This window comes from Eumetopias jubatus, unplaced genomic scaffold (genome assembly GCF_037043125.1).
Source record: "Eumetopias jubatus isolate StellerSeaLion01/CBP00866 unplaced genomic scaffold, mEumJub1_p1.0 scaffold_6, whole genome shotgun sequence".
NCBI lineage: Eukaryota > Metazoa > Chordata > Mammalia > Carnivora > Otariidae > Eumetopias > Eumetopias jubatus.
Window position 1 is genome coordinate 50,979,185 of NW_028274812.1, and position 13,920 is coordinate 50,993,104.

A 13,920-nucleotide genomic window follows, 5' to 3' on the forward strand; every position below is an offset into this window, starting at 1 on the left:
ACTGAGCCACCCAGGGCCCTAAGCATCCAAATTATTTTATATGAAGCCAACATAACACTGATAATATGCAATAATGATTACATAATGATTACAAAAGAAGACCATAGAGTAATCTCACTTACAAATATCAATCCAACAATCCAATGTAAATATTAACAATCAAACTTCAGTAGCATATTAAAAGAATACTAACATTAACAATTAGGAATTCCAGGAATGCGAGGGCTATTCAATATTAAGAAATCTATTATTATGATAGGAGAAAATTAGTATTATCTTTCCAATAGGTACTAGGTAGGCATTTGATAAAATTCAATATCTATTCCTGGTAAGATGTAGTAAAATTAGCAATAGTTAGATACTTTCTTAACATGATTAAATAGATCTATCTCAAAGCCAGCATTGACTTTAATGGAGAAATAATATGTTCCCATTAAGGTCAGAAATGAGGCAAGGATGTCTAGTAACACTACAATTATTTAACATCATTCTGCAGGTATTAGCTAATTCAATTAGATGAAAGAGAAGAATTAGAAGTATATTTAAAAAAAGAAGAGGAAGCATAACTACTACTTGCAAATGAGGTAATGTTATTCTTTGAAAGTTTAAGAGAGTTCACCTGAAAAATGATGTCAAACAATATGGGAAGTAATTTGGCATGGTTAAAAAAATACACACACACACACAGAATAAGCAGGTTTTTTAATATAAAATTATTGATTATTGATGATAAAAATAATCAATTAGAAGGTGTAATGGAAGACTACATTGTAACTGAAAAAATAAACAAAATATGGAAGTTCTAATGAAAGAAAAGCTTAAGGTAAACAGCTACATGAAAAGATGTCCGACACTACTAATCATCAGGGAAATGCAAATTAAAACCGTAATGAGATATCGCTTCATACTTGTTAGAATGGCTGGTATCAAAAAGATAATAACAAATGTTGGCAAGGATGTGGAGAAAAGGGAACCTTCGTGCACTGTTGGTGGGAATGTAAATTGGCACAGCCACTGTGGAAAATAATATGGAACTTCCTCAAAAAATTAAAAATAGAAATACCGTATGATCCAGCAATTCCACTAACTGGAAAACATTAACTTGAAAAGCTATATGGACCCCTGTGTTCATTGTAGCATCATGTTCGGCAATAGAAGTTTGGATAAATGGACTACAGTATATTCATACAATGGAAAAATATCATGCAGCTATTTAAAAAAGAAATACAGTGACCTGAACTGTTCTCCAAGATACAGTATGGCAAGCTGCAGAACAATTTGTGTGAAAAAAAGACGGAAACGAATATATTTACTTTTGCTTGTTTATGCATAAACTTTTTCTGAAAAGATACCCAGGTATCTTAGCTTGGTCTGTCATAACAAAATACCATAGACTGGGTGGCATAAATAACAGGTTCTTCCAGATGGTTCCAGTGCACCTTACCCTGCAACCCTCCTCTTAGCATTCAAGCCCCATAAGGAACACAGTTTAGACATAGGACTAAGAAAATCTCTCTCTTTCTTTCCCCACTCTTGCTCCTCACTTTTTGACTACTTTGGTCAGTATCACTGTGACATGCCGCTGCTTCCAGGGTGTCCATTGTTCTTCAGCTCATTCATAGACTTGTAAATACAGACACAGAAACAGAACACACACACACACACACACACACACACACACACACACACACACACACACACACACACACCTTGCACCTTTCTCCTGAAGTTGGAGAAATCCATCTTCTGCTATGCTCACCATTTCTTTTTAAAAAACAATTTATGTATGTATGTATGTATGTATGTATGTATGTATTGGGGGGAGGGGCAGAAGGAGACAGTGAGAGAATCTCAGACTGCGCCCTGAGCGCCAGCCCACGCGGAGCTGGATCTCACCACCTTGAGATCATGACCTGAGCCAAACTGAAGAGTCCCATGCTTAACCCACTGAGCCACCCAGGCGCACCTATATTTCTAACACAGATATATTATAACACTCAAGTTTCTTAGCCAAAACTTGTATTCATTTCATACTCTTAAAAGAGACCTACAGCAGTTATTCCAAATCTTTTGCACATTCTGCAAGTCCCGTTTGTTTGCTTATCTTTTATGGTAATAGGGAAAACATTTCACTCACTTGAATCTTTGTTAACATATTGCATCGTTTATGAACCAATCCTTTTAAAGCTATTCCCGCTAAAGCCCTCAGTGGCTGTGCCAGTGAAATGCACCAGAGAAAGACTGTGCTTTCTAGGATGGGAGAAACTTGCATCTTTCCCAAAACAGTAGGGAAGGAGGAGGAAGATGGAAAGAGGGAGGAAAGAGGAGCCCAAACGGCCAGGCCATCATCCTCAGTCCCTCAGGCTTGTAAGCTCTGGCGCTCCTCACCTCCTCACTGTCCGTGCCCTCCCCAGGCAGCCAGTTGCCAAAGCCGGCCGTTCTTCCCTCTCTGCCGCTTGAATGGGAATCCCCTTCATTCAGGTTCTACTATCACCTCTCTAATTTGTATCTTGAACACTGGCCTCCAAGTGTATCACCCTCCCAATCGACTTTCCTACCACCACCTTCTCCACCTTCCTCCTCCCTCTGTCACACCCCCATTATCAGACCAATTTTCACAAAACATACCTTGTTCACCACAAGGGACAAAGCCTTCAGTGGCTCCTCACTGCCCGTTAACTAAAGTTCAATGGTTGCAGCCTAGAATTCAAGGCTCCAAGCACTGTGGCCCTAATTTACTTATCCTTCTTGGTCTATCCTCATAGCATTAGCTTTTATTAAGCACTTACCATGGGTTAGGTACACTGTTAAAAGTTTCTAAGTGTTATTCATCTGGAATCCCTTTCCAGGAAGCTGTGTGTCCCCTAGTTCATGAGGTACTATTGGGCTGTTTCTGATGAGACTCGAACAGGTGACAGGCCAGCCAGCCAATCAGAGGATTCCCTGCTCTGCCACAGGCCAGCCAATCAGAGTTCCCTGCCCTGCCACAGGCTAGCCAATCGGAGAGCTCCCTGACCTGCCACAGGCCAGCCAATCAGAGTTCCCAGCCCTGCAACAGGCCAGCCAATCAGAGACTTCCCTACCCTGGCCGCAAGCCAGTGGGTCAGTGCACCTCCACCCTTGGCTTTGAAAAATTGACTTGCAGGTGTGGGAGGGAGTGTTTTTCTCTCATATGGGATTGAGATCTACACAAAGAAGCAGAGAAGAGCAGAGAGAAGAGAATGAGAGAAAGGGAAACCCGAGACATTGTTCCTCTGGATCCCATCACACATGCAGCTAGCTCTACCCCTGGACTTCTCCCAAAGTGAGTCAAAAAAGTCCCTTTCTTACTTTAGTTTGAGTGTGGTCTGCTGCTATTTGCAACTGAAAAGGTGGCTGGAGCACTCGAGGCTCATTTGACCCCACCACTGAATTCAACCCTTTTGACCAGGTAGTGATGCCAGAGAGATGTGAGTTGGGCGGGGTGTCGAGGTTTTTAAGTGATGAAGATGGAATTTACGACGAGGTTGTCAATGGCAGAGCGTGAGCTCTTAACGACGCCTTCCAAGGCCGTTCCGGTAAATGTCCCCATTATTTTCTGTGTGCCAGGCACGAGGCGGAGCGCAAACCACGCCTGCTCTCATCAGTCAGCTGCACTGCTTCACACTGTGGCCTCACGCATGCCTGGATTTTTACTTCTGTTTTTTTCCTCAGGCTATTTTCTTCACTCAAACACGCTTTCTACCTTGCCTCTGACTGGCGGTATTTACTTTTATCCTTCAAATCTTGAATCAAATATTAAATTCTTCTGGAAGTCTTCAAGGTTACCTCACCCAGGAGCAATTACTTCCTTCTTTGAGTTTTAAGGACTTGACTTGAACACCCGGCCAGATGGGTGTCTTTGAGGGCTAATGGCATACTAACTTACTTGTAGGCTTTCTTAGGGAGGTTGGGGAAAGTGGTGGTTTGAAGTCACCAGATTTCCACTCCAATCATTTTAAGGGTAACTGTGCACAATTCTGCACTTTTTGTAACAAGCGGTGCCAATGTCATGGTTATGAGCAATAGTTTTGGAGTAAGAAAGAGCTGGGTTGGAATCTGGCTCTGCAACCCAAGGATGGGCAACCTTAAACAGATTGCTTATTTTCTTGGAGAATTGCATCAGGCTCCACGCTCAGCATGGAGTCTGCTTGTCCCTCTCTCTCTGCTTCTACCTGCCCCTGCTCATGCTCGCATGTGTTCTTTCTCTCTCAAATAAATAAAATCGTTTTAAAAAATGTGAGGTGATTTGAAGTTCATTTAAAAATGCATTTATAAATTTGTATAGATACAGCAATTATCATGAAGGTGGTCACCAATGGTTAGTTGCTAAAGCTGGGGAGACACTGATCTCATTTAATACTCATGACCAGGTAGGCACTATTATTTCCTTCAAGAGAAAACTTAGAGCTGTTAAAAGAAAACTTAGAGAGGTTAGATAACTTGCCCTAGATCACATAGGTGGTAAGTGGTGGTTCTGACTCCACCTTTTTAAACTGGAGAAAGGAGTTGGAACTTCATTCAGTTGTCAACAAGGATGAGGCATCAAGCAGCACCTGAGCTGCGTCCTGAAGAATTAGGAGATTTAGCCAGTAGATGAGGTGGGGAGGGATTTCTAGGCTGAAGTAGCAGCATGGGAAAAGGTGTGGTGGTGTGAATGAGCACCCTGCGTTGTGGGATCTGATGGAGGCCTGCAATTCTGGAGCAAAGGGGTTGTGTAGGAACATGATTAGAGTTGATGCCTGAGAGGTAAGAGTATGCCAGTCCTGGGGGGCCTTGGAGGCCATGCTGAGGAGATAAAACTTCATTTGGAAAGCCAGGGAGTCATAGAAGGATTTTACTGATGGTGGGACCTATTTACCTGGGGATTTTAGAGCTTAATCTGGTAATCTGAGGCATGACCAGATGAAGTTGTCCAGTAGAGAGTTGGGATAAGGGTCTAGAGGTCATTAAGAGAGGAGTAGGCTGGAGCAGCCCGTAGGTGGGTGATGAGAACTGAAACCATTTACCTTTATATGGTTGACTGTCCACATTGACGTAATTTTACTAGTTGACTGTTTTTATTAACATGCCTTTACTATTCCAGAAAACTCTTGCCAAGGAAAAGTTATAAATACCTTAGTGTTCATTTCAGGAATTTTCCAAATGCATTTAAATGAACATCAGACTCTTTTTTTTTTTTTAAGATTTTATTTATTTATCTGACACAGAGAGAGAGATAGCAAGAGCAGGAACACAAGCAGCAGGAGTGGGAGAGGGAGACGCAGGCTTCCCACCAAGGAGGGAGCCCGATGTGGGACTTGATCCCAGGACCCTGGGATCATGACCTGAGCTGAAGGCAGACGCTTAACGACTGAGCCACCCAGGCGTCCGAACATCAAACTCTTCAACATTTCAGTGAAAAGCATGAAAGGACTGTTTACTTCCCAGGACTCTTAACACCTTGCCTCAAAATCCTTACCTTTTTGTGTTCTCCAATCCTGAACTCACATGTTAAGATCCTTTTCCAACCCCATTCAATCCCATAGAAAGACCGGCCTGAAACCAGACTCCAGGACCTCACTTGCTCTTGCCCTTTCCCCTCTGAGCACTACTGGGACTCTGGCAAGTCGGTGCTCTCTCTTGTTGCGGCTCTGCTTGACTTTATCAAGTAGTTTGGTGGTATTTTTTGGGTTCCAATACTGATGAATCTGCTCCATCAAGAGAGAATATAGGGCAGGAAGAGAAGTCCAAGGATAAGAAATGCCAGGGACATCATCATTCAAAGGCGGTGGAGGAGCCAAGGTATTTTTTTCTGACAGAGGACCCAATGTTAGCATAAATTCCATCTAGAGTCATGATTTCTCAAATCCACAAACAGCCTTCTGCTACAGCTGTACCCCCCTGCCCCAGCCATGGATGAGAAAGGAAGAGCCAGAGGACCAATAAAATAGATAATCTTGACAATGAGCGACTCAGGTCATCTTTTCCTAAAAATTGCCAACTGCTGATTACAGCTGAAATGGAAACACATGTTTGCTTTCTGATTTATTTTATTTTTTAAAAAGATTTTACTTATTTATTTGAGAGAGAGAGAGAGTATGAGCGCACAAGCAGGGGGAGGGGCAGAGGGAGAGGGAGAAGCAGAAGCAGACTCCCCACCGAGCAGATGCTCAACAATATCTCATGTTGAATTCTTTCTTTTTTAAAGATTATTTATTTATTTATTTGAGAGAGAGAGAGAGAGAGAGAGAACACAAGCAGGGGGAGAGGCAGAGGGAGAGGGAGAAGCAGGCTCCCCGCTGAGCAGGAAGCCCAATATGGGGCTCGATCCCAGGACCCTGGGATCATGACCTGAGCTGAAGGCAGACACTCAATGACTGAGCCACCCAGGCGCCCGTGATTTTTTTTTAATAGCTATTTGACAAATTTATCTTCAGGAGCCGAGTAAAAGGGGAGATTTCTAAACCTAGAGCAGCCTTCGACCAGTGCCTGTAGTCTCTGTCCTGGCCATGTTTTATAGAGAAAGGGATTTGAGCTGCAGGCCTGCGTCCTGTTCTCGTTCTCACGAAGCTGCCTTGATTGAGGCCTCCGAGCCACAAGTGCCACGCCTCAGGCCTTCCGTGGCCTGCTGGCCGTCAGGAGGACAGAGCCTGCCTCAGTCTGCCACAAATGTGCTTGGACTGAGCCTTCCTTGGAGGGGTCACAGCCCTTCGGGACTCAACTGGGCTTTCAAAGTGCAGAGAAACCCTCAGACTGCCCCGGCAGCTGCAGTTCTCCTTGCTGATTCTCTGCCCTTCCTTCCTGCCCTGTTTCAGACATCATGGAGCCCTGTCTGATTTGGGGGGTAGATTTCTGCAAAGAAGGTGGAAAGTCATTTCTCTGTAATCCGTGAAGTTGTGAAAAAGCCACTATCATGGTTTTTCCATTGAGTATTGGAACATTTCAATAATAATAAGGGTATTTTCCTAATTAAGAAAAAAGAAAACCCTGGGCAGTAGAGCTTTGGCCGAGGAAGAGGAGGCAGTTTTCGCTGGGAAGCTTCCTGTGGGTGGGACCTGGAGTGAGGTGGGGGTAGGAGTGGAAGTGGCACTTGGAGACCAGTCCCAGCCTGGAGCCCTTGGGGACAGAGGTAACGGGGTCCCTGGAGTTGGAGGGAAGTGTGGTCAGGGAAACGTGAGGGTGCCAACAGAAAGCTTCCCTCCAGAATTTCCCTTCAGGCAGGCTCTGCCGGGGCTCTGCTGAGGAGGGATTTCAGTTCAGGAGCACGTGGCAGTCTGTCTAGGGCTTGGGGAGGGCAAGGTGGGACAGAGCCTGTGAGAAGTGGCTTGCAAACCTCCTCTGGCGGGAGCTGTGTGGGCTGCCACCCGTCCCCCCATCCCACCCCCACACACCAAATCCCCTTCCTGCTCTGTTGGTAATTTCTTAGCCATGGGCAGAAAAACCATTTCCATACATTTATTACTAACCTTATAATCTGATGCATACTTAGCATTTTATAAGTAAGGCTCTTGGTCACTGTTTTTTTTCTTTGTTTTTGAGAAAGAGAGTATGTGCGCATGTGTGCACAAGTTTGGGGGGCGAGAGACGGGGAGAAGGAGAGAGAGAATCTTAAGCCAGGCTCCACACCCAGTGAGGTGTTGACACGGGGCCTGAGATGATGACCTGAGCCAAAATCAAGATTCAGATGCTTAACCGACTGAGCCACCCGGGCACCACTGTGGGTCACCCTTTGCCCATCAATTAACTTAATCACCATTTGCTCTTTGATTTCTCTCCAATTTGTGGATACCTCTTAGGGACCTAGATGTAGCTCCAAGGAAACTTTGAACAGACTGAGATGAGGGTTGGGACCTGGAAGCTGTGAGGCCACAGGGCATCAGAATATTTACTCCCATGCCAGGGATTCCAAGTCACCCAATTGAACAACTAATCCATCTAGATTTAGAAGGATGCACAAATGTTGTTTTTCTTGGGCCCCTGCCTTTCTCCCCTCCCTATTCCCCCATCCCATTTCTGCTTACTCGAAGAAATACATCTGCCCTGTATTTGTGTTAGAATTATCTCACTGGATTTCTAAGAGGGCAAGTGTTTTGTTAGCGGACTCCTTTTTAGGAAATCCCAAGACTTGCCTAAGCTGTGGGTAGGATTTGAGCTAGGCCCTTTGTCTTCTTCCATTCATGTGTGGAGAAACTGGTGCTCTTAGGAAATTGCTTAAATTTTGTTTCAATATTCCCCCATTTGAATTATATTTACTCATTCATTCCACACATACTTACTGAGCATCTACTATATGTCTAAGTCCCTGCTCTCATGGAGTTTATATTATATGGCAGTGATATCAAATTATATGTATGCATCTCAGGTTGAAGAAAAATACAGCAGGGTAGCATAGTAAGGGGCTAGAGAGTGATGCGGACTGATGTTGTAGGAGGAGCAGAGAAATCTTCCCAGAAGAAGCAACGTTTGAATAGTGACCTGACTGAAGTAAGGAAATGAGCCCTGTGGCTTCTTGGAGACAGAAGTCTTAAGTAGAGGAAACCGAACTCATAGAAACAGAGAGTAGATCAGTGGTTTCCAGGGGTGAGGGTGGGGTTGGGAGAAATGGGTGAAGGTGGTCAAGTGGTATAGACTTCCAGTGATAAGACAAATTGTACACCTTAAACGGACACAATGTTATATGTCCATTTTATCTCCATAAAGGTCCAGGAAAAGTTCCAGACTGTTGGTGGGGATGATTTGTTTGTTTTTATTGTTGTGGCTATTTTATTTGGGGGGGGGGCATATTTTTAAGTTGAAAAATAAATAGAAAGTCAAAGTGGAAAAAAGTTTCAAGTAGAGGGGATAGCAAGTGTAAAAGTGTGGGGGCTGGGGTGCGGGTTAGGATGAGCAAGGAGGCTGGAGTGGAGTAGTGGTTGAGAAAAAGGTGGGAGATGAGTTAGAGGAACAGACAGGGTCATGTCGGGACTTTGGGCTTTATTCTAACAGTGACAGAAAGCTGCCAAGCAAGGGAGTGTCTTACCCGGAATTATATTTTAAGGAGCTGTGTGGGGTAAGGGAGGAAGGATGGAGACCAGTTAGGAGGATGTTGTGTAATCCAGGCTGGAGATGATAGTTTGGACAAGAAGGTTAGCAGCGGGGGTAGAGAAAATCAGGCTCTATCATGAAGGCGGAGCACCTGGAATTTTCTGATGGAAAAGGGTGTGGAGTATGAAAACAGGAGAGGGATAAAAGGAGACACCAGGGGTTTTGGCCTAAGCAGCTGGCGCAAGAGGTGCCATTTACTGAGATGGGAAATGCTGGAGAGGAGTGGGAATGAAGGTGGTCATGGCAAGTCTGAGGTGGCTTTTAGACCTGTGGACGAGGTGGTGGCACTGACAAGTCTGGAGTACCGGGCTGGGGTCAGCTTGGACATGTGGATCTGGGAGTCACTAAAAGCCATAGGAGTAGATCATGGGTCAGTAAGCCTTTTCTGTAAAGGGCCAGATAGTAAAATTTGAGGCTTTGTGGACCATACAGTCTGTCACAACTACTCAAGTCTGGCATTTTGCTGTATGAGGGCAGCCATAGACAGTATGTGAAGGAATGAGCATGACTGGGTTCCAATAAAACTTTATTTGCTAGAGCAGGTAGCAGACCAGATTTGGCCCGTGGACTGTAGTTGGACAGCGTCATGCTACTGAGGGAGAGTGTAAAAAGAGAAGAGCTCAGAGCCCTGGGGCACTCCAACATTGAGAGAAAATGGGAAAAGGAAGAGGCTCTAAGTGACAGAGAACAGCAAGCTGGAAAGTAAGAGAAAAATCACGGGACTGGGGAAGCACAGGCACCAAAGAAGATGTTTTAAGAAAGACAAACTGATATTGTGGTGCCAGGAAACACTGTGAAACACTTTGAGATGGGAAAATTTTTTTTTAAAGATTTATTTATTTATTTATTTGACAGAGAGAGACACAGCGAGAGAGGGAACACAAGCAGGGGGAGTGGGAGAGGGAGAAGCAGGCTTCCCGCCGAGCAGGGAGCCCGACGTGGGGCTCAATCCCAGGACCCTGGGATCATGACCTGAGCCAAAAGCAGATGCTTAACTAAGCCACCCAGGCGCTCCATGATTATACCTTTTAAAATAATTTTTCTTTAACAGTGGGAATTAAATAAAATAAGGATTGAGAATTGACCATTGGCTTTGGCAACATGGAGATCATGGTGACTTTGATAAGAGGTATTTTAGAGTAGTAGTAAAAGATTGATTGGAGCAGATTGTATAAAACTATAATAATAAAGACACATGGGCACAGGGAAAAAGAAGTAGATCAATGGAACAGATTTAGAGAGCCCAGAACAAACCCACACAAAAATAGAAAGTTTATAGGTGATGAGGTGGCAATGCAGAGAAAATGCAGAGTATTCAATAAATGGGGCTGGGACAATTTTTTATCTGCATGGAAAAAACCCAAAATTGGATCGCCATCTTAAACCAAACAATCTGTTCCAGTGGATTTAAGACCTAAATGAGAAAAGCCAAAAGCTAAAACTTTTAGAAGAAAATATAACAGAATATTTTTGTGACCTCATGGTGAAGCAGAATTTTTTAAACAAATTACAAAATCACAAGTTCTAAAGGAAAATATTTATGAATTTGACTTCATTACAATAAAAACTACCACTTCTGATCATTGAAAAACACCATAAATGGATTGAAAATACAATTTCTCATAACCCTTAACTGACAGAGGAGAGGTATCTAGAATATACCAGGTGGTGAGGGAAGTACTTTGGGAGTGTGCTTTCCTCGGTTTTTCAAATCCTGTTCAAGCACAAGTTTCTTTTGATACTATTCTGCTTGAGTCTCTACCCAGAGAGTTCCTTTGCTCTTTGGGAACCATACAAGCTTGAACACAGCCCTGCCAGAGCCTGTCACTTCTCAGGGTTATCAGAATCCCTTCTTTATGCTCTGCTCTTGGAGACCCTGTCCTGGCCCTCAAACCGTTGGCTTTCTCTGAGAAAGCGGTATTTGTGCTGGTCAAGAGTGGAGTCCAGAAACGTACACAGAAAATCAAATTCTGCAGGACATCCTTCGGCACGCAAGTTGGAGAGGCACGCTTGGAAGGCGCGTCTTTTCAAAGATGCTAGGTTCTTGCAGCCCCCAAACCTAACCCGGGCCTCTCATTCCTGCCTTGGGCTGTCCCGAGGCACTGCGACGACATGAGAAAGAGAGAGAGAGAGTGAGAGGCGCGACCACGCGGACGCGGTGCGGGTGGAGGGTCGGACGCGGCGGCGGAGAGGGAGCGGGCGCAACGGCGGGCTCCCGGGACCACAGCTCACTCGGGAGGGGGCCGCGGCAGCGGGGAGCAGCCGGAGACTGCGCTAGCGGGGAGGAGAGACGGCGCCTCGGAGGGAGGAAGCCGACCCGCCCCGCGCGCAGCCCTTGCCCTCTGGCGCGCGGGGAACTCAGACTGCCGGGCCGGCCCCCCGGGGCGCGGCTGGCCGGGGGCGGGGCGGGGCGGAGCGGGGCGCGCTGCCCTCGGCTCCCGGCTCTCGGCGAGCTCGGCGTGCCCAGCTTGGGAGCGCAGTGCACGGCGGCACCATGCGGTCCCACAATTTCGAGCTGATTTTTGACCGCGTAGGGCACTTTGGCAGGTAGGGAGTTGGGGGTGGGGAGGAGGAGGAAGGACTGGCGGAGGGGAGCGGGAGCCACGTGGAGGAGGCGCCGGTGGGGTCTGTTTCTTTCCGTTGCGGTGGGGTTCTCGCGCGGCGCTAGCCATCCGAAAACCTCTCCCCATACTTTCGTGGGGGAAGTCGGAAGACCCGCGTGCAGACTCCTGGCTCCGACCTGGCCGTGTCCTCTCGGACTCTGGCGCCGGGATCGCCCCTACAGTGAGCAGAGAGGCCCGGGCGCTGGCCTCGGGAGTGGTGGGTGCGGGCCCGGCCGGCCTGCCTGCTGCGACAGGTGGGACCCGGGGCGCGCCCTCTGCAGGAGCCGGAGTCCCCAGGCCCGTCTGGACACGCCGCTGGGTCACCCTAGTAGAGCAGTGCCTGTCCCTGGCGGCCCGTTTCTCTGGTCCGCCAAACCGGCTCCTCTTTCACTTTCCCGGACGACTGCTATCCAGCTCGGCCCCGTAGGGTCTCCCTCTGTGCCTGGCAGGTATTGCCCAGGAACAACCGTTAGTCAGATTTTGTTGCCATTTATAGAAACCTCGTATGTGCCTGGTACATTGTGTCGGGTGGTTACATGCAGCGTTTCATTTGATGTCCTTACAGAGGAGGTGTTGGCAACCTTATTTTAGTGATTGGGAAACTGAGGCTGGTGGGGCCAGGGACCCACAGACACCCTGCACTGGGACCCCGATTGAGCCACTTGACACCCTCCTTCCATTTGTTAAATTAATTAAGACATTAAAAATACTTCATTCGTTCATTCGTGGAGAAACTCTCCAGTCTGACCCAGAACGTTTTGGGAGAAGAGGCAGCTGGGTGAGGGGCTATACAGCATGACGATCCGAGTTTGGAGCTGAGTCTGAATCCTGGCCTGCCTCTTACTTCTGATATGATTCTGAGAATATTTGTGCCTCAGTTTCCTATCCACAGAATGGGAATCACTGTCATTCCTGCCTTACCTCCCTCCTGGGCTTATAGTGAAGAGATGATGCAGTGCTGCTCTCCAAGTTGGAAAGATGCACAAACGTTGGCTATTATTTTGTGTTCACCCCCCAAAAAAGGGGTTGAGCGGCCAGAGGAGGGGCAAGAGACCCCAGCTCTCTCCTGCGTCCTCCTGAGACCTGTATTATTGAACACAGATTTGTGGCTGGCTGTGTCAGAAGCTCTTTGTACATCTTAGCTTCCTTCTTCAGTATAGCTCCGTGAGATTGGTGGTATCACCCATTTTACACATGAGAAAACCAGGGCCTTGCCTCTGTCACAGATCTAGTAATAGTAGGGCAAGATTGGAGGTTGCTGGATGTCCATCACCTTCCACAGCCCATGCTCTCATCCGCAATGCTCTCCTGAGCACAGTTAGGTACCAACCCCGGGGCTCCACCAGGGTCTTTATATATTATTTCATTTCATCCTTCTTGAAGCAGGATAGCATGGGGATTATAAGATCAGCTCCGGGGTTGGATGTCTGAATTCCAGTCCTGGCTCTACCACATATTAACTGTATGATCTTTAGCATTTTACTCACTACATCCTCATCTGTAAAATGGGGATAATAATAGTACTCCAAATATTTATTGTAAGGACTCCACATGCAACCTCTCATTACATCCTTATAGTAGTCCTAGGAGGTAAGAGGTACAAATACCATTCTTTCCCTCTGTATTTTAGGGATTAACTCAGGTCATTATATCATTTGGTGTTTGGCTAACAAAGAGATCCCTCAGTTGGAAGTTTGTCCTTCTCCAGTAACTATTCAGGGTAGGTTCTGTCCCATGGGATCATCCAGGGATCCACGTGGGTGAGGCAGCTCCGCCATCCACAGCATGGGGCTCGCTCCCTGTGCTTGAGGCATCTGCTCCCATTGTCCTCACTCACATTGGTCAAATGAAGCTCTCCATGGTGGGAGAAGAGGAGAATGGATTGGGGGAGACAACTCTTGGCCGGCTATAATAATGTGAGCAAAAGTCTTAACATTCAGGACGTTCTCAATAAAGCCTGGTTATTATTGTTACCTGAGTCCTCATCCTGGTGGGAACAGTTGGCTTGTGAAAGCAGCATGTAGCAAGGTAAGGGTAACAAGCTAATGCTTACAGGAGAAGGTGAAAACAGTGTGACCAGAGCACAGGACCCCCAGTTTTCTGTGATGTTTGCTTTAATTATGCTTTTTATTGTTTATAAATAGAAAGGGAGGTCATTGGGTTTTGTTATTTAGCCTTCTTTTAAGGAAACCTAGTGAAAGTGTTAAGTAGAGAACCCTAATTCTCTTTCATT

At 46.2% G+C, this 13,920-nt stretch overlaps 1 protein-coding gene across 1 annotated transcript in view; it reads left to right on the top strand.

Moving 5' to 3' along the window:
* The first annotated feature begins 11,503 nt into the window (after positions 1–11,503).
* The window catches only part of SLC22A16 (solute carrier family 22 member 16), a 41,978-nt gene continuing 39,561 nt past the window's right edge, over positions 11,504–13,920 (top strand). The window contains exon 1 of the mRNA XM_028104237.2: positions 11,504–11,631. Coding sequence (XP_027960038.1) covers positions 11,579–11,631 — 53 coding nt within the window. The 5' untranslated portion in view covers positions 11,504–11,578. The remainder of the gene's footprint in view (positions 11,632–13,920) is intronic.